Source organism: Calidris pugnax, unplaced genomic scaffold, assembly GCF_001431845.1.
Source record: "Calidris pugnax isolate Ruff unplaced genomic scaffold, ASM143184v1 scaffold89, whole genome shotgun sequence".
NCBI lineage: Eukaryota > Metazoa > Chordata > Aves > Charadriiformes > Scolopacidae > Calidris > Calidris pugnax.
The window spans coordinates 5,465,679-5,491,501 of NW_015090865.1; the positions used below are offsets into that span (position 1 = coordinate 5,465,679).

The 25,823-nt window shown below is 43.5% G+C and overlaps 1 protein-coding gene across 1 annotated transcript; it reads left to right on the forward strand.

Moving 5' to 3' along the window:
* Positions 1–27: 27 nt before the first annotated feature.
* Positions 28–2,990, forward strand: FOXI2 (forkhead box I2). Its single transcript, XM_014945246.1, has 3 exons — positions 28–227; positions 1,007–1,206; positions 1,749–2,990. The coding sequence occupies exons 1-2, from the start codon at positions 53–55 to the stop codon at positions 1,201–1,203; spliced, it is 372 nt and encodes a 123-aa protein (XP_014800732.1). The 5' UTR covers positions 28–52; the 3' UTR covers positions 1,204–1,206; positions 1,749–2,990.
* Positions 2,991–25,823: the final 22,833 nt, after the last annotated feature.

Sequence of the window (25,823 nt, forward strand, 5' to 3'; positions counted from 1 at the left end):
GGAGGGTCCCCGCCCGGCCAGGCCCCCTTACTCCTACTCGGCGCTGATCGCCATGGCCATCCACAGCGCGCCCGGCCGCCGGCGCACCCTCAGCCAGATCTACCAGTACGTGGCCGAAAACTTCCCTTTTTATAAGAAAAGCAAAGCCGGCTGGCAGAACTCCATCCGCCACAACCTCTCCCTCAACGACTGCTTCAAGAAGGTCCCGCGGGACGAGGACGACCCGGGTAAGGGGATGGGGATGGAGTTGGGGATGGGGCTGGAGATGGAGATGGAGATGGAGATGGAGTTGGAGATGGAGATGGAGATGGAGATGGAGATGGAGTTGGAGTTGGAGATGGAGATGGAGTTGGAGATGGAGATGGAATTGGAGATGGAGATGGAATTGGAGATGGAGATGGAGATGGAGATGGAGATGGAATTGGGGATGGGGCTGGAGATGGAGATGGAATTGGGGATGGGGATGGAGATGGAGTTGGAGATGGGGATGCTGATGGGGATGGACACAGAGATGGGGATGCTGATGGGGATGGACACGGTGATGGACACGGTGATGGGGCTGGGGCTGGGGCTGGAGTTGGAATTGGAATTGGAGTTGGAATTGGAGTTGGAATTGGAGGTGGAGATGGAGGTGGAGATGGGGATGGAGATGGGGATGGAGATGGGGATGGAGATAGGGCTGGAGTTGGAGTTGGAGTTGTTGGGGATGGGGCTGGAGTTGGAATTGGGGATGGGGATGGGGCTGGAGATGCTGATGGGGATGGGGACCCGGTGGGCGTGTCCCCTCATCTCCTCTCCCTGCAGCGGGGTGCAGAGGCAGCAAGGGGACAACCCGGGGGACCCTTCTCCTCTCTCCACAGGCAAAGGCAACTACTGGACCCTCGACCCCAACTGTGAGAAAATGTTCGATAACGGCAATTTTAGGAGGATGTCCCCTCCTCTCCCTGCAGCGGGGTGCGGAGGCAGCAGGGGGACAACCCGGGGGACCCTTCTCCTCTCTCCACAGGCAAAGGCAACTACTGGACCCTCGACCCCAACTGTGAGAAAATGTTCGATAACGGCAATTTTAGGAGGAGGAGGAAGAGACGGGCCGAAGCCGGAGCGGCCGAGGGGGCCGGGGGCAGTGGTGGGGGCCCTGGAGTGACTGCAGCTCCCCGGGTGCACCGAGATGCACTAACCCACGAGAGAGGCGTATTTTTGTAACGTGTAAAATGTACATTTTTATATATGGTCTATAACTACAGAGAGGTGCAGGAGGCAGGGAGCGGGGATGGGGGTGCGCTGGGGGCCAAGGAGAGCTGGGGCTGGTGGTGGGTGCTGCTTTCCCTCCTTTTTCATACTCTCCCTTCCCACTGAAACCTTGGAAAGGCTTTAACCTCCTGCCATGTGGGGGTCTGGGGTGGCTTCCTCACCTTCACATGGCCAAGAGCAAAGCAGAGTTCCCTGCAGCAACCCAGCCATGAGGGGTCCCTGCTGGGTCATGGAATGGTTTGGTTTGGAAGGGACCTTGATGATCATCATCTTCCAACCCTCCTGCCGTGAGCAGGCACATCTTCAACTAGATCAGGTTGCTCAGAGCCTTGTCCAACCTGACTTTGAATGTTTCCAGGGATGGGGCATCTCCCACCTCTCTGGGCAACCTGGGATGGTGTCTCACCACCCTCATTGTAAAATATTTCCATCTTATAACTGGCCTAAATCTTCCCTCTTTTAGTTTAAAACCATTAACCCTTGTCCTGTTGCAACAGCCCCTGGAAGAGGTGGAGGACCCTTCCCGAGATACAGCGAAGAGACTGACCTTGGAGCTGGGACACCGGTGGTTTCAGGCAACACACATTTTCTTCTGCTTCAGGGAACCAAGCTCTGGATCCAACCGTACGGACTGAACTCCCTATTTTCACTTTGGGACTATTTGCCCTGGGACGATGTGCCATTGCAGCACCCTGAAAATGCAGCAAAAGGCAGAAGAGGAGGGCCCCGGGGGGCTGCAGGTGCTTCAGGTTTTCCCAGCGTGGTCTTTGTTTGCAGCTGAGCTGGGTCCTGGGCTGGGGGAGTCCATGGGTGGCTCAGACCGTGCTGCATTGCCTGAACTTTTCTTCAGGGACCGTTTAAGATGATGATTCAATGTGTACGTGGAGGCCTCCACTTGTATCCCTTTGTGCTTCTGTTGTACTCTAATTCTATTTTTGTGTATTGGAAAGAAAAAGAGGATTTTTTTTAAATAAATCAATCTACTTGGAGCAGAGAAGTTGCAATCCCTCTAAGCAAAAACACTGCTTGTTGTTTATATAGGCAACAACATGTTGCCTATATAAAAAAGAGAAGGGACTGTCATATAATCATAAATCATCTTTTTGGGAGCAGGCACTGCTTGCAAGGTAAAGCTGTGGTTGGTGGATTAGCAGATAATGTGCTGAACATTTAATTCTGGGACCGTGCTTTGGCCCAGCTTCGAGTCCGAAGCCAAGTGGGTGTGGAGGGCTCTCCTCTGCTCCTGGCAGACAACGGTTGTCTTCACAAAGAACAACCAGGCATGGCTTGCTTATCATCCCGGGCAGTTTTTCTTTGTGAAATGGGTTGGACAAAGCTTGGGGAGTCCATAGTGACCTCTGGCTCATACGGGTGCAAGGGATTTCAGTTGTGGGCAAACAGTGTCCGTGGGGTGTCTGCTGAGTTCTCTTGGGAGGGTCTGATGGTGAGTTTCCCAAAACACTTGCTCCCTGTCCCTGCAGTTCTCACTGGCTCAGCAGGCAAGAGAGACAGCAGCTGAAAAGGAGAGACAGAGTTTTCATTTCTTAACAACGTTCCCAAATCTTCATCTATGAATGACTCTACTGAGCTTAAGTCCTTATATTTTAATTTTAGTTGTATTTTAATCTAATTGCAAAAGCAATAATTCTGTGTTTTTAGAGTGATTATCACTTAGGACAAGCCCATAATAAATGCAAACAGAATGTGATAAATCAAATTAATTTCTACTTTTTATTCAATTTGCCATCAGATTCAATACTTGAATGTGATTTGTCTTTGCTAAGCATTATGATTTCCCAGTGCTTTATTATTGTATTATTGTATTATGTATTATTGCTTCCCAGGATTTTTTACTGGCCAAAACAAAACAGGGACTATCACATGTTGTGTAGCTGGACCGTGTGGGTAAAATCAATACACAATCTGAGTTTCCACATTCTAGTCACTGCCTTGGAGTCAGTAGGGCAAGGGCTGGAGGGAAAGCAAGGCTTATGTGCTTGTGACATAAAAATAACAGAAAATTCATCCTTTTCAATAGGTTCCCTGTTGCACAGAAATTCACTCTGCAGGGGATGGCGCTTGTAGTTCTGGTGGCGTCAGAGAAAAATAGAATATAGTGGAAACAGGTTTGATGTGAACGGCTCATCTTGTAATGTGTAGTAATTAATTCATCTCCATTCACCCTGTCTGTTCAAATGGTGGAAGGGTACACCCCCCCCACGGGGGGTCCAGGACTGGGATTTCATGTGGACACCCGAATTCCCTGTCCCCAGCTGTGGGTCCCACCGTTGGGTGGGGGGAACATCATGGGGGACCGGTTCCAGTAAAGCCCTGAATGAAGTATTTGCAGCAGTGGGGGTGGTGGAGGGGAAATGGCCTAATGAAGCAGTGGGAAAATTGAATTATAAGAAGAACACGCTCTGGTATTGGCTTTAAGATCATATGACTGTAAAAGGGGCTACAAATCCTGGCTGCAGCCATAGTGTTTACAAGCCCAACTCACACCTACCAAAAGGGATTAATCTGTTCTTCTCACAAGATCAAACTTTTTTTCTTTCAAAAAGACAACATGGGACTTTGCTGCATTTTTTTTATTGCATTTTTTTTAAGGAGAACACTTCTTTGTCACCTGTAGAACCACAAATAAGAGGGGAAGATTTTTTTATTCTAGGGTGATTACTGCTGTGTCTGCGGAACGATTTCATACTGTTATCTCCATAAACAGCTTAGTTCATTTATAACTGTCAGGTTTTTGATAGAAGTGATACATTTTATATTATTTTCATTAGAGGCTTAACTTGCAAGGTGTTGCTGCTCATGCTGTGAGTTTTCCATCATTTTGCTAAGATGAACTCATAAATTTTTCTTCAGACTAAGAAAAGCCAATGCAAAAAAGGTTTCAGCTACAGTCAGTCACTGGCGTGGCTGCCTGATCCCTTGGCAGCAGATGATCAGCGTAAACTCTCTGCCATGTTTTTAAAATAAATTTATTTTTTTACTGTTCATTTCTAGCTGTTTTTTTCCTTAAAGAGTGTTGTGAAAGATCAATAAATTTTATCAAGAACTTTATGAAATATCGTATAACTCTACCCAGGAGCTTCTCATTTACATTAAGACAATTTTCCTAAAGTCTGACTGTAATTAATGTCTATTTAAAAGTTCTTTACAGCACTCGTGTGTAGGAAAAAGAGATTTGCTCAGATGCTGTCTCATAACATGTGAAATAGGAGCAAGAAGAACTGACAGCTCAGCTTCATTCACTTCTTCCTCTGGATAGTTTTGGAAAGAAAAGCACCACCAAACAAGCAAACAAAAAAAATCACATGATAAGGTTGTTTGGGATAAAAAAAGCCCCCTCTTTCCTGTGAGTGTTTCTTCTGGCAGTATAATAGCTGTGTTGGTATAAAAATGTATGTGCCCATGCTGAGATTTACAGACTATTACTGATGAGGGGGGTAATTTTCAAGGGGACCCCGTGCTTATTTTTTTCCTGGACCCTATAGGTCTTGGCTTGCGTTCAGCTTTCCTGCAAAGCCATTTATCACCCCGTGTTTGACTTCTGCCCGCTCTCTGCTGGAGTGGCCGGGGCTGCCCAGGGCACCCATTAACTCCTGCCCTGGAGCCACCAGGACTGACCCTTCTCCTCTGGCTGGGAACCCTTTTCCTCCCATCAGCCTTGGGGCAGACCCGTTTGGCTTGTGAGGAAGACAGAAGCAGCCTTAAGAAGGAAGAGTTTTAATACCTTAATTAAAGGTTTCAGATTCATATGAGCAATTTTAAACTACAGGCTTTTTTCTCTTTTTTTTTTTTTTTTTTTTTTTTAATACCTTAATTAAAGGTTTCAGATTCATATGAGCAATTTTAAACTACAGGCTTTTTTTTTTTTTTTTTTTTTTTTTTTTTTTCTAAATTACATGGCCCAGCCCTTCAGGTTCCCCTTGTAATCCTGCCGGCGCTCACCGCCTTCCCTTACACTTCTTTTTCACACTTTGGTTTCTGTAATGAGATAATTAAGCATCTCATGGTTTGTTAAGACACAATACATGAAAAAAAGGGTTTTACAGCTGTCGATTCAGGATGGGAAACCAGGTAATCACAGTTTCTTGCTACCTGTTACATACCACCTTACAGGAGACATTTTGTCCTTTTTTAGAGGAAGAAATTGTTCAGAAGATCACACCTATTAAGGATACCATGTGCTTAATTTAATTCCCACTGAAGCGATCAGATTTCAATATTTAAAGTCAAGGAGGTGCTTTAAGTGTTTCCCTGAGTGACCTTATATCATCAGTAGGTGCATTGGATTCATCACAAAAACTGGAACCCATGAAAACACAGAAGAAATCTTAAAAAAAACCCCAACACTTTAATGCAAGCAGGTAAACAAGACACTGCCCAAGTATCCATCACCTTGATTTCTGCTGGCCTGCTAGAGTACTGAGTGCTTTCGTTGCATTTAATGACTGTTATTCAATGAGTGTTTCCTTTTTCTTCATCTACCAAGTACCAGCCACTGGCGAGACCATGGGAAAGGAGAAGAAAGTGTCAGGTAATCCCTCCTTTTAAAGAAAACTCTGCACATGCAGAAGTAAAGTCCACTGACAGTAAAAGGCCAGTTGCAAGTGGGGGCTCCAGCAGGCTGGTTGCCCAGGTCTCCTTAAATTAAACCATGGTGAAGAAAACTCGACCTCCATATGTCAAAATTAATTAATCGAAAGGCATGTGCAGGACAGCAGAAATTATTTTCCATGAAGGTTAATAGCCTAAACGCTTCTGGTGTCCTCTCTTCTCTCTCAGCTGTACCTCTGCTCGTGGTCCAGTCAAAGTTCTCCACACCTGAACTACAAAGGACATCCCAGATGAGGACTGGTGTCAATATTACGGTGTCTATGGGAAATGCAAACAGATTTGGAGGTCTCCTTTCCTCCTGGCCCACAGTCACCATCCAGTTGACCCTGGACCTCAGGTCCTGCTCACACATCAATGTTTCAACGTCCTGTTGAGGAACCCAGCACCTTGAGGCCTCCCACCTCTGGGCACACCAGCTGGGCAGCGTGCTTCTACCTTGTGAGGAATGTTGTTAATGAAGATACTAACGAGGCTGTGCCCTAGACCCACCCTGAACCCTTACAAACACATATCCCCCATTGTGACTGAGCCTTGCACTCACCCACCCTCCCAAGCCACCCTGGGGACGTGCCAATGTCACTCCAAATTTAACTGTCTGAGCTCCCTGTTGCTCGTTTGACACCATTTCTTGGCACTGGGTGGTTTTGTTCAGTGACTGGGGGTTTCCATGTGCTCAGGAAAAGGCAGGGGCACAGGGAACCCTCTGCTGGGAGAGCTGCCAGTTGAAATACAAAAAATTTGGATATCCCTGGGTGCAGCGTGAGCTGCGGCTGCCACTACAATCTCCGTCTCTCACTCCACATTTGTATTTTAAAGGATGGGGTTTAAGTGAGTGGCAGTACTCTGAGGCAGGGATAAATCCATGGTTTGTGCCTCAGGCTTTTCCTGTCATTGCAAATTGTGCTGTGGTGGGTATAAATTCACAGGAGATTTTTTTTTTTTTTTTTAAATCTGCATAGGTACAGTCCAGCACGTTTCTTATCACTGTAAATGAAGGGGAGTAAACAAGAAAAAGGGAAGAAAGCCTACGTAAAGGAGCTTGTCTTTTTGCCAAGAAAAAAGCTGCCTGGAGTCTGTGCAGAAGAAAGGTGGTCAGACTGCGGGGACACAAAGTGCAATTTTAAACAATAGGATATTTCAAACAACCTTAATCTTTCAACCCACAAATCTCTTTTCAAAATGTATCTAGCTTTTAATAATAACAACACATCTTCAAATGCTTCATCAGTTGTGGTTTTGATCCATCTAAAGTTAAATGGAAAAGTATAACAGTGATTTAGTGACAAACTGATGGCAACAATTCTTTTTAGCACTCAAAAAAAGCAATATTAAGGATACAGAATAAACTGCTGGTTTTTATCTAGTGCTAAAGTATGACTCATTAATGTTTCAAGTCAAGTTTCTGCTTGTAGGGTACAATGCTTTGTTTCATAACAATGCATTAGTGACAAATTTTGATACTTTAATACACTATTCCCTCCTTCAATGGTTAATTACTACAATTAGCCTCCTGTGTAGTAAATTCCTTCTCCCTCCCATTTCCCAGCCACGAGACAACAAGCACAGAGCTGAAAAAATACTTTTGTCTTTGCCATTTGGTCCTTGAGAGGGGTCTGCAGAGGAGCAACCCTTGGCTTTAATTGGGAGGATTATTTAGACACCTTTTACTTAAAGTTTGCCTGGGAACCTCATGGAGCAAACACAACGGGGTTATGTGGAAGCCCTTTTTTTTTGCTCAGCCCCCAGCAATGCGCTGGGTGCCAGAGCAAAGTCTCACTGCTGCAGGGAGGAAAAGGGGATGGCTGGTCCTCACCCCACTAAAAAAATCAAAGAATCACAGAATGGTTTGGGTTGGAAAAGGGACCTTAAAGACCATCCAGTTCCAAGCCCCTGCCCTGGGCAGGGACACCTCCCACCAGACCGGGTTGCTCCAAGCCCTGTCCAAAAGATGAATGAAAGATGAAATGCAAAAGATGAAATGCAAAAGATGAAAAATGAAATGCAAAAGCTGAAAGATGAAATGCATTACCTGATATCTGAGTCTAATGGCTCTCCACAACTGTAAAGGGGAGGCTGGTGCTGCCAGCCTGGGGGCAACAGCAGTCACTTTTCGGGGGGCAGCAGAGGAGCTGCAGACCCAGACACCTTGGGCCACACTGGTCAGGCCACTGCAGGTGCCTTTGCAATTGAACCCCTTCCTGCTTTTTTTTCCATGATGCTTGAGTTTCAGCACCAGTTTGAAACATGGCACAGCAGAATTTTGTTTCTGGGGAAAATTCCTACATCCCATCCCAATTCCCACCAGATCCTGCGATGATTTTTAGGCTTATTATTTTTCTCTATTGTGAAGTGACAATAAAGCTATATTATACTGCTGTATTTGATGAAGGAAGAGGTACAAAGCTGCTCGGGACACAGCAAAGCCAACGAGATCCAGCTGTGATGGGGAACTGCTCGGCTCCACAGGGCTTGCTCTGGCCACATATGGAGAGGGAGAAGGAGCTTCACCCAACGTTCTTCCTCTAAAAACACCTGGTAGTCTTGGCTTTCTGTTCGAAAGGTCATATTTCCCCACTTAAGGAGGCAGGATTTGTTTGTTTTGTAGGAGAAACAGTGCTTTTTAGTTTTAGTAAGATCTCACCAGGAAGACACAGAAATGGCTAAGCCAACATGTCATTGGGAGTGAGAGGGCACTGCCATAAGACCCCAGACAGCAGGAGGTTCGTGTCTGCCCACATGGGACAGGTTATTTCCATGCTAGGAACCTCTCAAGGGCTGAAGGGCAGTCAAAGGCTCAGCAATCCCATGTCCTCTCAGAGGCCTGATGGGGTGCAGCTCAGGAGGCTGGAGGTCTCCTTCATGGAGGGGAAGACATTTTCATGAGTATGAGGTTTTTTTGCTCCATGGTGGAGCAGAAAAAGTTCCCTTTTTTCCAAGTGTATGAAAAAATAATTTGCTTTTCCAAAGTTTCCCGCCTATATGTTTTGGAAAAAAGTTCAAAATCATTTTTTAATCTCAGGAATGTGTGGGAGGATTGCAGAGCCTTAACCTCGTCCCCATCGGTGCACATCAGGGGTGTCACACTGCTCCCTGTCTCTCCAGGACACCCCACCGGGCGCCTGCACCTCCCATCACTGGGGTATAACCTTACAGACAGATGGGGTTTGAGTCAGAGGTTAGCTAAACGCATCACTTATCAGCCAGGTCTGACACTTATAACGCTGTATTCTGGAAAAAAAAAAACCCCACACTTAATAGCCAAGAGTGCAATGATGACTTTTATAATTCAAAGTGACCCAAATCATTACAATATCTTTTACCAGTAGTCATCAATTTTCAGAGTAAGTTCCAACAGTTTTCTCCTGCTGGCTATAAAATAACCGAACAAAAGGGTTTGCTAAAGGGGTGAGATATTTCATGCTTCTGAAATTTTCTCACACTCCTGAGATCCTGAAAATAATACTCACTCTCCATATTTCTCACTGCAAATGACAGCAGAAACTCATTAATTCATCTCATAAAGAAATACAGGTGAAAATTATATTCACTCCTCCCGCCTTCTGCTCAGCAAGACGATGTGATGCAGGAGACTGGGGTGACTCTTGAATTCCAAGATACGTTTCATTGCATTTATATTTCACTGACACAACTAAAGTTGCTTAAATGGATTTCCCTTGCTGCTGTGCCCACAGCACTGCCAGGTCACTGCCGTTGAGGTTTAGGGCTTCTGTGTCCTGTCTCTTAAGGCAAAGCAGATCTTCTAAGAGACCTGAATGATTATGTCTTGCCTGGGAGATGTTTCTGGTAGGTATCAGTGAAACTAAGAATCAGAAACCTATAAGCAAAGAGAGGAATGGGTGTCCTGAAACTGAATAAATAAATAAATAAATAAATACATACATAAATAAATAAAAACAAAAAAAGAGAAGGAAAATAGAGCCCTGGGAGTAGAAACGAGGCAATGAAAAAAAAAAAAAATTACCCCTGAAGCATCTGGCTGTGAAAAAAAAATCAAGTCAGCCAAAGGCTGATTAGTAGCTGTGGTACCAGGGTGATCCCATTAGGGATGTAACATTGTTTTCATCTCGATATATTTTTGTGGAAGAAAAATTATCCAGCAGCAAGGATGGAATTCTTAATGGAATAAGTATTTCATTAAATCCTCCTAATGAAAGAGATTGGAAAACAATAGAGTGAAGAAAGCTCTGAAGAAATACAAATATGTAATGAGGAGCTGCCTCCTTCTGCCCTGAAAATGAAGGGAGGCGACAGCCGAGGCGAGAGGACTGCCAGTTTAAATGAGGCAGTAATGGCTTTGGCTGGCACCTCCAGGGCTTCAGAAAGACACTCTCAAGATAATAAACTGTTAATTAACTTTCCCTTTCCCCAGAGGATCTTAGCGTCCAGTTGTTTTTAGCCCTACCTAGAAAATGGGGTTTAATTCTCTTTCCCAAGTTAAAATTTCACAAGTGGGAGTGAGGGAGAGACCCAGGATTTCTCCCCAGCAACGTGAGCGTGAGTAGGTTGATAGGGAATTTCTGGGAACAGAAACTAAGATATTAACTTATATTACTCTTAATGCGATCTTTTTCTTTACTGTAACACTTTGTGATTTATTTTTTTAACTGGTGCTAAAGACTTGTTTGGGGACCAGACTTTTGGGAATAGAACTTTGTGAGATGGGTGCTCGAGGCTGAGCCCTTGTGCTTCGGGGGATTCACAGTTTCACATTTCTGTTGGAAATTTTTTGTTTGATTGGTTTGTTTTGTTCTGTTTTTAAGCACACCACAAAAATGACATATCTGACATGGATTTTTAAGAAAGACTCCTGCTCTGTTCATGTTTTGGATGGGGTTTATCTCAACAGTTGAGTTATGCACGTTGTTTGGGCTGAGATAAGATGTTTGGGATTTCCTCTGCCCTCCAAATGCCTTGTTCCTGCAGTTCAATAGGTCTTCGTGATGGGCAGGCTCAGGGAGGCTGAAATCTCAGCCTTCCCTGGTACCTTGCTGAGGATGACAGACTGCTACAGGACAACTTCAGGGCCTTCCAGAGGACAACATGCTTTCACCTTATTTTCAGAGATCGCTTGCCGGCTCTTGCCTTTCAGGATCATTATTTTCTATCAAGGCAGCAGCTTCTCATTTTAAAACAAATATTGCCCTTGAAAGCATCCCATTGCCACTGATAAAATGATGCTTCATTGAGTTATCTCCACAAGCACATGTCAGCAGTCGCTGCGGATAAATTACATACATCAAAGACTTCTAATGACCGTACTTTGACTAAAATTAGCTTCCTGCGTTTGCATCGTTAATTAAGCTCAACACATATGCTGCTTTCCCGAATAGCCTATGCTGTCTGTGAAGTATAAATTACTGCCCGTCTGCTCAGGTTCAGTTTTGATACACTGGGTACAGCAACACAATCTACTCTGCTTTTACTTGTGCTGGGAGAGATCATAAGTTGATGTATCAGCTCCATCCTCCAGAGCACAAAAGGGGACTCGGATGGAGGAGAATGGGGAAGAAGTGCCTGGCACCTCTTGGATAAAGAAAGCTGAGCTTAGGGGTGCAATTCTGTCCATTTCCCTGCAAATAAGCCGTGGGATGAAAAAGCTGGGCTTGCAATGAATTCAGTAAAAAAAAAGTAAAAAAAAAAATTAGGAGGGCTTTAGAGATCACAAGTTAAAAATATTGATCTGTAGTGAATAATATATATCTCAAAGCAAAATTTTATGTTATGAATACTGTATGTCACACCTCATTACTTCTTCTTTGCTCAGTGAATGCCTTGCCCTCTAGCCTTACACAATCTAAAACACTTAAATAGTAAAACTTTTTCTTTTTTTTTTTTTTTTTTTAAACAACTTGATGCTCTTAACGAAATCTTGGCCCTAAAACCTGCAATTGAAACCTTCTAAGGAATGGGATGAGGCCCTGTGTCGCTGTGCCCCAGCTGTCCCCCATCCCCACCTTGGTCCTCTCCAGCAGCACCGTGAGCAGGGATTTGGGCACCAGCCAGTTCTTCTCAGCTTTGCCTTCACGGCAGCCGGGCGTTTGCTCATAAATAAGTGCTTTGCTATGTACAGCAAAGCCCACCCTGTTCACAAAGAGGCTTCCAGAACTGTGTAACCAGAAGGTAATAAGAGCAACTGGTCAGAAAAGCAAAAAAGCAAGTAAATTAAAAAGTGAGGGGAAATTGGCAGGCATCAGCAATAAGCCAAATTCGGGGCAAATTAAAGCAGAGCAGTACAAAGCATTTATAGAAACAAAAGTTGTTCTTAATCCTTTTAGAGCAGGGGCCTGCACAAATTATTATGCAACTTCCACCCAGGCAAAAATTTATCCTTAAAGCAGTTGAACTCCAGAGTCAAATATATTTAAACTACATCCACGTATTTTTGACACATGCACAACATACCACAAGTTTAAAGACGACCTGCCAGATCACTTGTCTAATTATAGCTGTATGTTAAAATCTCCTTAGATCTGGACTAGTACATCTCACTTTTCTTTCTGAAACATTTATTGTTTAGGTTTCTGGCACTATCAGAATTCTGGAGTAAACGTTCAAAAGCCAAAAGTCCTAAAAAGAGTGTTTCTAAGGTCAAACTTCAGCTGAGAAAGTCCTCTCAAAAACCTGCTTGCAGTAAATCAATCCATAAAGGGGCATAAAGTTGTGCTTTGTGGTTCTCTGTTTGGAAAGATCAACAGTGGTTTGGTTTTGAATTTTTTGTTTAAATCAGCTGGTAAAGCCCACAGGATTCACCTACTTATGTCTAAAGGTAAGCCCTGGCTGTGGGGCCAGCTGGGACTCATTTTCATTTGATTTCCTCTGTCACCTGTGCTGAGCCTGTTACCACCTGCTGGGAGAACAGCCTTAATTCCCATTTCCCCCCCCCCCAAATCTGATTTGTCAATCAAGTGATAAGAGGTGCTAAATAGTCAGCTTGTGCTTCCTGCTTCTCCATCAGCTCCTTGCTCAGTTATGGTACCCATTTGTTTCTCAGTTCCTAAGGTCCCTTTGAAGCAGTTTTGGACTGAAAAGAGCTTATTTTAGGGTGGATGGTTGCCCTGCAGGAGCCAGAACTGAAATTCTTCAGCAGAGGAAAGATAAGTATGTGTATCTTGTTGTATTTATATCATCCTTTTCCTTATTTGAAAAGCTTTTTGCTAGTGAGTGATGAGCAAGGCAATAGCTAAGCGAGTCAGGGAACTTTTCTGAATATTCAAGATATAATTCTTGGTACTGCATAAACAAGGAGTTATGCTTCTTTCAATTTCCCAACCTGGCCCAAAAATCTAAAGTACTCAGTAGTATCAAAAGTAGGTTTGTTAGTGCACTATTATATTGTGAACTATTTATTTCTGTCAAATCTTGACTTTGGGAATCACGTGATTGCATAAGTTTCTCCCCAGCTCTTCTTTCATATTGCAGAAAAGTTAGAATTAGCAATAAAAGCTGCAAAAAGGATTACAGGAAAAAAAGTTGTGAACTTGTTATTAAAACCTCTCACTGTCTATGAGTTAATCCTGGGATTTATGAAGCTTTTTGGATTAGAAACCCTGAAGGGGTTGGTTTAGAAATATATTCCTTTGACTCCTCGTTTTCCCTCCATTTTTCCATATGGGGTTTTTTTTTTCATCTTTACTCCTGAGGTGAAAACCCACCAATGACACTTGACTAAAAGGAAGATCCCAGCCCTTTTTATGGAGATGTAATTTATATTGTTCTTATGAACATGTGAATTTTATTTTCGGTGAATGCTTCAAAAGTTGATTATTGGTTTAGTTGCAATTGTGGAATTTTCTAGCTTTATTTCTGAAGTAATTTGAAAGCAAGAGTAGAGAACATTATCAACTTGAAAGAAAGAGCATCAAGAAAAGGTGTTGTTCTTCTGCAGCATTTGAATATTGTCAAAATTGGACTGAAATGAGACAAAGTGTCTTGTTGGGGGTTTGTGTGGATAATTACATTTCTGTTGGCTTGGCTTCAATAGCCATAAGTGATGTTAGGGAGAACTGAGATTTGAACCTGGTTTGTGCTTCACAAAGGGTTTTAAGACACACAGTCTGGATCCAAATCTGGGCTCTGCTGAAGCCTGGAGATCTTTGATGTCTTTGCAACCCTGTGCCATTTCTCTTGACCTTTGTAGGGGAAGGATTCAAGGCTCATGAACTCTTTGATGCAACCCTGTGCCATTTCTCTTGCCCTTTGTAGGGGAAGGATTCAAGGCTCATGAACTCTTTGATGGTCACCAGCATGTGGACCCCAATGTGTTCCTCATTGTGCAGGACACCAGGGCTTGTTGGCTTCTGCTTTTTTGAGCTTCTGCCACACAACCAGATATTTACTGATACATTTTAGCTGTAGCCCAGAGCTTTAGTGACAAAATGAGGTTTTGTGTGTCACTCAAAAATCCTTATTTCTTATGGGTAACTGGAGGGGAACTGAATAGCTCTCTGTGTGCAACATATACTGTTTGTATATAAGACCTAAAGAACACAGGATGCTTACACCCCAGGGTCCTCCTGAGCGCTGTCATCCTCTTTGAAATGAGAAAATGTCTGTGTAGGGGTTGTCTGAAGAAAAAAACCTGGTTTGTGTGTGGCACAGCCTTTCCACCTTGCATAGCTGACCTTCTCTTACCAGATGATAACATGCCTGAAGACAAGTGCAAAGACATCTTTGTAAGACTTGAACACATTTTTGGCAAGACACAGTGATAAAATGTCAAATATTTAATGCTCCTCTGATTCCTTGTGCTTTTTACTGTATGTTTTATGGGTCTAGTGTTGCTTATGAAATGCCTAGAATGCTATGGTCGCTCAGGGCCATAAAAAAAATTTACTATGTTTTATTTATTACCATAAAACCCTTTTCCAGACCTTCTATAACTGTCTCCAGAAAGAGTTTGAAATATATCCTTTTCCAGTCGCTAGCTTGGGAGCTTACAGCTGGAGAACCGTGATGGGACATTGTAGGAAGGTCTCTGCACATCTCCCAGTGATGCACCCAGACCATTAGTGTGTGACCTTAATTTGTTCACTGGGCTTTTAATGAATTCTAATAATATTGCGGCTCACCTGTGAGTGATTCCGTCGGGTGGTTTTCCACTGCTTGAGGAATAAATCAAGATTGTGGTCTTTCCCTGAAAAGGTACATCTGGGAGGAAGGATCTGAGCAGTGTGTGTATGGAGTAGTCAAATAATATGTAATATAGCACCCGCCGGGCTGTCGGAGACTGGCTATAAAATGTTGAACTCCTTTAATTTGCACCGACTTGCAAGGGAAGCCAATCTATCATTTGACAGCTTATGGGGGTGCAGCAATGGGAAAAGATTGTTCTTCTTGTTTGAAAGGCAGTGCCAAATGCTGGTGTTGCAGGGGAGCTGGAAATTTTCTAATTTAAGATCTGTATGTCGCTTCCCCCAAACTTCTTTGCATTGGTCAGTCAATGCTGGGCAACGCTATGTTTTGTCCCAAATAACCCCACTGAATCATATTGTTTCTGTGTTTATGTTGTGTGGAGGAGCCTTTTTAGGGGGGCTGGAGCAGAAGCTGTTTCTCTTCCCTCCCAGCACAAAAAGGATGTTCCTTTTCATTCCAAAAAACTCCAGCTTTGGAGATTTGCCTTCAGCCCTAGTGGTACCGCTCCAGCCCTGCGTAAGGAGCAGGATAATTACGAAAATCCCTGCTTTCCCAGTGGTTCGTCTCATCCTTGGATTGCTCTTCAAACTCGAACAAGCATTTAAAAACTGCTCAGTGAGACAGTTGATAGCAGCTCATATTTCAGATTTTAAAAGAAGGCATTTGTGAGTCATCTCAGACTGCCTCTGCGCCTCAGTCCTTTAAGCTGTAAACTGAATGAATGCCAACTTGCTGTCACCATGAAAACAATATGTCAAGGTATACGTTGTCACAAATTGTACAGAATAAAAGAAGGCCTTATTAAGAGACAAGTGTGCCATCCATTGCAGAGCCTCTGCAAGGTTTGGGTTCCCTTAAAAATATCATATAGCTGCAAAATTCCAGGCACAATCATGACAGCTTGTCTGACTGCCTGGTTCTCCGGAATGATTTAAAGTTTGAAATCTGTCTTGCCTGATGTATACCAGCATTTGATTAAAAATGTCCTGTGGCACTATTTCATGACTGTTATTGATAGTGTGATGTAAACAGGTCTTTGTTTTTTCCTCTTGTCAAAATAAGATGCCCTGCTTAAATTCACTTGTGCCAATGTCACAAAATACTGGCACTTATTCCTTATAGCTTAAAACACAAAAAAGCTAATAAAGGTACTACTGCAGGTAGTCCATAGCCTTTCTGAAAGACCCTTGAGAGGCAAATTTGGCATGAGAGATGTTATTTAGCACCACTATTTCTGTTTCCCTCTGTAAGAATCCAGTCCACAGACTGCCATGTCCATACGACATGTCGTTGGCCAAACGGCACGATGAGTCTTCAGCATCAGCTTGTGCCATCCCTCTCGTGATAGTACTGCTCGTATTGATTCACATCCCTTGTCCTTTAGCTTCTGGACTCTGTAAATCAATTCTAATCTTGACTAACTAAAATTAGCTTTGGCGGTGCCTTTCTGGAGAGATCTGTCATCACCCTGCCTTGGGTAGGGAGGAAGAGGAGGGTAGAGCTGACCTGTTGGAAGTCACCTTCTTTTACAGCAAGTGCCAAGTTCCTCTGGGAGGTAGAAAGGGGATTTATTCCTGTCTCCTTTTCTTCAAATACAAGTCTTAGTTCATGTTAACTCAGAGACTAAAGATTTTCCACTTTTCTCGTGCCTATTCCACAAGAGATTTTTTTTTTAGCTATTTTGGACAACTTTTTGTCCTGTGACTGGCTGGTTACAGCAGAAAGCTGTAACTGGTTATGGCAGAAAGGAGCTGTAACTGCTGTCTTCATTGTGCTCCTGCCATCCCCAAGCAGGCACACTTTTCACCACTTCAAATGCTCTGAAGGTATCACTTGCTGTAAATATTTAGACATGAAATCCTTGTTTGGGTTTGCTCCACAGTTGTAAAAACCACCAAGACACCTGTCTTCCCTCCCTGTGTAACAGCTTCAGAGTGTTTACTGTCAATATAATCCAAAGGAATAAAGTCATGCTGCCTTCCCACCTCTGGCCCAGGCATCAAAATGCAGAAACACTACAAATTGTACAGGAGTTCAGCTCTGTGCCCTCCACTGAACTGTTACTTTCCTTTTTCTGCTTCTGGGGTCTTGATTTCTGATGGGAAAACAGGTCACTGGCTGAGAGCAAGCACTTGAGGTGGGGAGATCTTGGTTTCTTTTGCTTTACCTCAGCCCAGGTGTGTTGTAGATCTGGGTGTGGGCTCCCAGGGTTCAGCTCACTTGGCTGCATGGAGGTGCCCAGTGACATCTCACCCTGATGGCCTCTAGTGTGTACCAAACCCATGAGTTTCCTTTACCTCCTTCATCACATCCACTTCCTGGAGGATGCTTGATACCCACGGTAATTCAGATGGCATCAGCCAGCTACCTTTGGCCAACAGGACTGACCTTAACTAAACTTAAACAGGTAGCACAGTCCTAAAATGAAAACCTGCTTTTCAGTGCTGAGCTTTGATTTGAAGTTGCTGAATCCTTTCAGCCTACCTGATGCCATGTGAACTGCTGTGATTTTGCTAGAATTTTTTTTGTTGTTTTAGCAGCAGAAACTGCTGGATTAAATCTGTGAACACTGAAGTCCCCAGGCAGCTTGTGTGGGGAATGCTAGGGTGTTCCTTAGTAGTGAGTTACTAACCATGGAGAGGACTAGAATGGTTCAGATCCTGAAGCAGGTATCTCATGATGGGTGAGATTCCTGCTGAGGACCAGAGATCTGTCCCAGTTGCTGCCTGGCAGTGGGCAAGTCTTATCTGTTTGGGGGGTGACCTGTAGTAGTAGGGGAGCAATGTGCCCACAAAGTGCTGCTCCTGGAGAAAAGGAGTGGGAAGAGAAGGACAAGGTCTTGGGTACTGACTGCCCTGAAGGCCATCCTGTGCTGTTGGCCACAGAGCTCACCAGGAGATGGAGGAAAGCCTTCTCCTAACTCCTTTTCTGAATGGCTCACGCACCCATAGTGCAATGGAAAACCTGTTTTCAAGCAAAACATAACCACTCTGTACCATGTTATTGGCGGGGGGGCATGGAAACGGCAGCAATTGATTGAAATCCTCGGGTAGTTCCTGGAACACTTCAATACAACTACCAGTTGTGGTCATCTTGGGTTAAGGCTGACCTGCTGCCTTTCACTGCCTGTGACTGTAACTGCTGTTGTGAGGTGGGATAGAAAAATGATCTGAAAAGCCTCTGAAATGCCTCTAAGATAAGACTGATGAAGAAAAATCATAATCATGAAGGGAAAAACAAATCTGGAAAATAATCAGAGATGTGGCAACTCCAGGGCGAGTGTGCTGTGTGCACTGGTTCATGCTCTGCTGCAGCCCCATCTCCACACTACATTTCTTCTTCAATAGTAGGTGTTGTCAGTATTTTCTTCTTCTCCCACGTCTCGGTTCACGTCCTGCTGTTTTCAGAGGCCACCAGTGATCCTTAGCCACAAGGACATGGCTACTGATCCTGACACGTGGCTACAAATCTCAGCCTAGCAAACAAGCAGCTGCTCTTGCCTTCTCTTGCTCCCACACACACTCACACGTGATCACTCATTGCAGTTCCTCACCTTGTTTCCTTTATGCCTGAAACAGGAGTCACTTGATGCTTAAAACTATTGATAACGGTGGGTAGAGCCAAGGTGAAAGAGCTGGGAAGTGGTGATAAATGACTGTCATAAAAGAGCTATTTAATTTACCTCTACCCAGAGACTTCTTCCACCTTCTGGTTTTCCAGTTTCCTTAGAAACTAGGAGACTTGGGAATTTTAGTACTGATTAGAAAAAAAATTACAGTTTTTCTCTGATTGTCTGCCTACTGAATGTAACACATCGATATTGAGTTCAGGACCTTTTTTCATTCTATCAAAATATTACAATGCTTGAAAATCATTTGTTTGATCTTTTAATTCAGCTGCTAAAGTGAGTTTCAGAATAGGTGAAGATAATTTCTGGATTGGTAAAGAAAGAAATCTGTTTTAGAGGGCTGGAAATTCATGTTTAAAACAGTTCTCTCTTACAGATGGTGATATAAATGAGACTTTTTTTTTATTTCTGTTTTGGAAATATTTCTATGGTTACTTCTATAAAGCTTTCACTCCAGGGCAATTCTCTCCTTGCTGAATTCAGATTTTTCACACCCCCAGAATTTGTTTTATTTCATAGGTGAAAGCTAAGAGCAAGTAGCAGTCTGTGCATGTCTGTGGGCTGTGACAGCAGTGTCCTTCCCATATCTCTCACCTGAGAAAACAGTGAAAGTAGCTAATCTTGACCTAAAATGCTGAACAGTAGAATTAGTTAAAGGCAGATTGAATGAGACTTTGAAAAGGTTTTAAATGTCTCTGAGTTTCAAACACATTAATTGAAATTCACAATGTATTCCCTTTCTGCTATAGAAGATCTGCCACCTTATATAAGTGCACTAACTTTATATGCTGATTTCTCAGAAGTGCTGTAATTTGTCTTGCATTGTCAGTTATGATAATGCTCTCCATAAAAAGCCCAGTGCTAAGTGGGTATCATTCTGGGCTGGTGTTTCCAGCTCCTGTACTCTCCACCACCAACCCAGGAACCCCAGCAGTGGGCAGGCAGGGATTTCACAGCCTCGGGACCCCAAAATCCCACCTTCCTTCCCCAAGACTCAAACCTGTAAGACAGAGGGATATATGAAAACATACAAACACTGCACGCTTAAAGCACAGCTAAAACAAGGAGCAGGGACAACACAAGCTTCCTTTGAGCACTCGGAGTAAAACTACTGCCTTGTCCCAGAACGTTTCCAGCATGAAGCTGGTGTGGGAGAAGATGGCCAAGGCACTGTTGGACAGACACACGTATCATGCTGATGGCACAGCTGTGTGACTGCAGCCTCTGTACCTCTGTCAGATCATTGTAATGATGCTGAAATGATTGCCAACACACTAAGCTGCCTCCCCATGTCTGGAACTGGCTCTGGTGACAGCACCCCATGGCAGGAGAGAGGACGAGTCGTACTTAACCCGAGGCTAGATGGAAATGAACTGTACAGATACTGGAGAGTGTGGTAATCCCCATGGCCTAGCTCCTTGTTTGCAGCAGTGATTTACTGTTAGGGTGAAAATATAATATTTTTGGTAAAGAGGCTTGGGCACTTTGTCATTTGCATAGCTAAGAACCTGTTAGACACTTGGTTTTCTTCTGTCTGCATAAATAGACATTTCTTTTAGATGACAATATGAAGAGAACTGAGTTTTTGTCTCAGGAACATGCAGATGCAGCACCTGCAGCACCTGAAAGTGTTTATCTGGCAGGAAGGACTGAACAGAAAAATCAGACCATGGTCCTGCAGAGATACCCTTTGTGTCTGGGTATGACCCTGTGCCAGGGGCTGTAGCTGGAGTCATCCCCCAAAACCACCCTTTGTCTACATGTTGCTTGGTTTTGTTAATACATTTTGTCATGAGATGTCAAAAATCATCTTTGCTGTATTTCTAAATTAAGCCTAATCCAAATCTGCAATAATACTTTGAAATACATTCTCAGCTAATATTCTCTTAAAAGAATTGTACCCCATTTTCAGGTAAGAAGCGCTTGTTGTTGTCTTTGGAGGGGTAAAAGGAGCTGGTTTGGAGGAAAAAAAATCTTTGTTCAGCCCCTTGCTGCGCACCCGCTCAATTACCTGTCATTTAAGGAGAAGAGCAGCCTTTCAGATCTGAAGTAACATAATTGTTGCAAAAATCTGCGGGGAAGAAACTAAATACCTTGGGAATGGTTGCTGCTGGCCTCCTGTATGGTTTAAAGTGCTGAGAAGTGTCTGAGAGAGGTGTCAGTGCGAAGATTAAGAGGAAATTTCCCGAGGCAAAATACTTGTGGGTCTTAAAATGTTTTCTTTGCTTTCAGAAAGTACACTTGTCCAAATGTTTCCCACATGGGCTGAAATACTAGTTTCTCTGCAGACGGTATAATTTCATACCTGGCACCAGAGGGTAAAACAGGCTTCAGAAATGGGCAGGAGGAGGGAAGTCAACCTTGGAGTCAGGGGCTCTATAAATCCTGATGGTTTAGTTCACAGAGTTTTCTGACTCTATGCTCCAGTGAGCACTATTTTAAGAACCTTTACTTACTTGTTTTCCTCTTTACTTTGGCCTTTTTTTGTTTTGAAGTACCATTATATCTCTTTCAGCTTGTGATGTTATTTCTTTGTCACTAAGGTAACATCAAAGCAGACAATCTCAGAAAAATGGAGGAGAGGTTATCAGTCAAACTGCTACTACAATGAAACTCTACTCTTTTTTTTAATTTTATTTTATTTTTAACTGTCATTTGGAGGTCATCCAAGGAGAGGCAGCACCCTCATCCACAAAGCCAAAGAGAGTAACTCTAAAAAAGATGTTGTGGATAAATTGTTTTCTCTTTAAGCAAAGTGTATCTGTGCTGCTGTCCCCTCCTTCACCCTGGGGACCTGAAATTCTCCCTGTCCTTGCAATTAATGTCTGGAGGTTGCATTTGTAGAGTAAGGCTGGGCAACCTCTTATCTAATAGAATATTTCTAATAATGAATATCTGATGCCTGGTAATTTCTATCACTATGAGTTGTGGTAGCCCTTCACTTGAACATTTTTATTATGGGCCTGACCTCTCTCCTGCTTCACAGTAAAAAGACTCAATTTTCCCACCCAACTTGAACATCTACACTCAAAACTTTCAAAGATAACTATTCCCAGCCTCTTGAGGTGTCATTCATTGGTCATTCTTGTCTCTCCAGGTGCAAACAGGACATCAGACCAGCAGTAGGAACTACCTGGCTTGGTTAGTGGCATGTCTATGTCAATAGCTGGTTGATGCTGGCCATGCTGGAGCCTCACCACCCCTTTCCCAGCTCTTCCTTTCCCATTTGCAGGTTGGGGTCACAGGACAAAAATCAAAGACTTTGCTACCTCCTCCCACCATGGCAATAGCTGTGTCTCTCTCTAGGACCAGTACGGGCATCTTGGCATATCTCTGTTGGACTTTGCTTCTCCTGAGAAAATAATGGTGTGAGCAGCATGAAGGTCTAAGCCTTGATGATCTTTGGCCTACCATAGAGAGAAGTTACACACAGTATTGCTGGGCTATAAAGTCCTTTACAGTCTTGTCAGTTTTTTGGTACAAAGGTCTTGACTTGCTTTTTTGTATTGGACCAGAAAGCAACTTGTTTTGGCCTGTGGTTGCGCTTGGAGAACCTAATCTGGAAGGATTGTATATTGTATGATAGGAAGCTCCACACCAGAGCTTGGCATTGAATAGCCTTCATGGTTCTGTTTCCTTTCAGGGCAGTGACTTGGTAGTCAGGGTAGTTTAGTTCTGGGTTGCAGTTCAAGTTGCGATAGAGCTTGGCATTGAATAGCCTTCATGGGTCTGTTTCCTTTCAGGGAAAGGAGTCAGGGTGGTTTAGTTCTGGGTTGCAGTTCAAGTTGCGAATCTTACAAGGGAGAGTTGTTTGACACCTGGTTTAATAACTTAATATTAAATAAGTCCATTTGCAAAGGAATCAATATTGTAAACAGAAGCATAGTGGCATATTTTCCCCCTCTCAGTCCTTTTCCTGACTATGTAATCCTTTGCCAGGATGAATTAACACTTTTGGTTTAAGGGTACTAGCAGTCTAGTAATTAGTACCTTGATGGGGTCACTAGAGGTCAGAGGAACAACCTTATCTGTTTAGAAATCTACTATTTTTAACACTATTCCTTCACACAGCTGAGCTCACACGCTCTCCATGCCTTGCTTTTATACAACTATTTTACTATTTGTTCCTATTTTCTCATATTAGCAAAACGTTGAAATAAAACTGATAGTTGTAACCTATCAGTTTGGTTTTAAGCTGATCATAAATAAGACTCACCCTCTCCTGATGTGCTCAGTCTTTCTTTTCATTGAGATGATGTTAACTAAAGCCAGTGAGTTTTGTTTGTTGTATGTTGCTCTTTATGGAGAAATAGGATATTTGTCTTCATCACTTTTGGACGGCACAAGTGTGTGTTGCCTCTCACTTGGTGTGTGACCCTCAGTGCTGGCGTTGAAATAAAACTGATAGTTGTAACCTATCAGTTTGGTCTTAAGCTGATCATAAATAAGACTCACCCTCTCCTGATGTGCTCATTCTTTTCATTGAGATGATGTTAACTAAAGCCAGTGAGTTTTGTTTGTTGTATGTTGCTCTTTATGGAGAAATAGGATATTTGTCTTCATCACTTTTGGACGGCACAAGTGTGTGTTGCCTCTCACTTGGTGTGTGACCCTCAGTGCTGGGGCACCATGGGCCAGGCTGTTCTTCACTCGTCATCACTCGTGCATAATCTCAGCAGATTTTAGAATCATAGGTTTTTGCTGTAATAACTTCAGACAGCACATGCTGCATATCTGAGTCTTTGGGAGAGCTTCAGAAATGGCTTGGCCAAAAAAAACCACAACGGGCTGTATCCTGGGGTAGTAGTGGGAAAAGCAAGTTTGTTTTTCTACATGTAAGCACTGTTAATAAATACAAATATATAGTGTCCTGTTAACTAGGGCAACAACGGGGCTGCAGCTGCCTGCACAAAATACAGCTTTGCATTACTTGCAGAGAGGCTTTGCTTTCCCACCAGACCATAGTTTCATTGTAGACTTATTTTGAGTTCAGACTGACTGGAGAGTTTGGGGTAGTGTAGCAAGATAGAACTTCTAAAGAGAAATACAGCCTGTGGGTTAATGAAACTTCAAATCCTGTGACAGCCTCTGGCGGTGCATAGTTAAAATGCTTAATCCAGTGTTTGCAGGAGGGCTCTGCTGGGCAGCACTTGCTGCAGTGCTCCTCAAGCCTTGACCTTATGGCATCCCTCCATGCTTCTCCTCCCTTTCATAATTTCCTGTGCTCTTTCACCCCTTCCCCAGACCTCGGTGACCTCTTTATTCTTCATTTCACACCATTGTGTTCATCGGAGTTTCCCGTAGGCACTAAGGAGCAGGGCTTTAAACACTCGTTTCAGAGTTCTTTAGCACTTACCTGAATCGCATGCCCATTGGTAAATTCTTAATTATATATTTTTAAAAACACTGGAGACTCTTTTCACAAAATCTAGTCATAGGTATTCTGAAGCTTTCAACATGTAAGGGTGCTGACCCAGGTGATACTGCTTCATTATACCACCCTAGGATGAGTCTGCTCCCTGAAGAGCTGCTCCAAACTGGATTGTGGCTCTTGGGGTCAATGTGAGAGCCCTTTTATCCCCTTAAAATGATGTGGATGATTTTCAGAGGCATTCAGTTCCTCTGAGGGTTATGGCCAAGGTGCCTTGGATATTTAGTGAGGTTTTTCTAACAGTACCAATGTCTTCCCCAGTGCCTTTAATTTTCTGTTGTTTGATATGAACCATTTGGGTTTTGCTCCCCACTTCAGCTGACAGCTTAGCTGATAAATTGTGTGTGGTTTTTGTTGGTAACGCTTATCTGTGCACTCAAGAAAAACTAATACGAGTCAATTTTATAATAAAGCTGAGGTAGATTTGATATCTCTTAACAAGACATCCAGGATGGGAAAATCAGCTGGAGTTCTCCTTATTTCTCCATGCTCTTTCATAGGAACCGTAAAAAGTGCATAAAATGCAACAACGGGCTTGTAAAAGCCAACTGTTCAGTTTCCACGATTCGCTCCAGAAACCTGAGTGCTCTTCAGTTCACTGGAATGTAAAAGAAAAGGCAGGTTGTGAGGCCCTGGCTTGTGATCTGATCAAATGCTCCCCAACCTCCAGTGGGGCACAGAAACCCTTGTCGAACACTGAGCCTCCCCACGGACCCACCATCCTCGGGGTGGGCTTTGAAACAACCCAGCAGTGAAGCTCTGAGGACAGGGACAAGTACTAGTCCAGGTGGTATCTGCAGGCACATTGAGCTCCCAGCTGGAGGTGAGATGGAAACCCAGCAATGCTTCCACATGCCGCTTGAAATGAGGCCAAACCAGCAGGAATTGGTTCATCCTTTCAGGAGGTGAGAAGCTGGTCTTTTTGCTGAGAAGTGGTGGACCTGTGTTAAGTTTAATTGCTGCTTCCTCCTGAAGGGATTAAAACTTTCTCCTCCTGCCTGCTATGGAAAGCACCACCAGGCCCAGGAGTGCCCCACCGCCATGGGACACGTGGCTGGCATGTGGCAGAGAGGACCTCTGGTGTTAACTCCCTCTCTGGCTGGGAAAACCTCAATTAATTCTTCCTCAGAGTGCACTAAGCTCCCTTAGAGGAAGGCAGAGCATGGAGCTGTGAGAGAGGAGGGACATGAAACTGGGTTTCCTTCAGGTGGAGCACAGGTCTGGGCCTCATGAAGAGACAACCCCAGGTTTCTGGATGTCTTCAAAACTGAAGATGGATAAACACTGGCACTTCTGGACTAAATGTCTAAACCCTTCCTCCCCAGTATATCTGAATATCCCCTTACTTGGCCTGGTTGATGCTCTCCTCCATTTTTATTTTTAAGAATGGTGCCAGAATTAAGAATTTCAGAATCGAAGTCTAAGCGTTTAGATTTGCAGAGGAGCTAGGTATGTGGGAAATAAACCAAAAAGCCATTGTGTTGGGCAGACTAAACCTGATGTAAGGCTTGTAAGCCTTGAGTTTGGAATTCTGGGAAAAACAGAATTAAACCCAAACTTTTGTGTTGGGGTTGTACACTACTTACTACTTCCTAAACCTGTTGAAAATACTTAGTACTGCCTATAATATTATTGATAGTATATTTGCTGTTATCTTAGCCTAAAACCACTTTTTTTTAAAGGATCTTGTTGTAATTGATTGAGAGACTCTTTCCCTCTGATCACATCTCA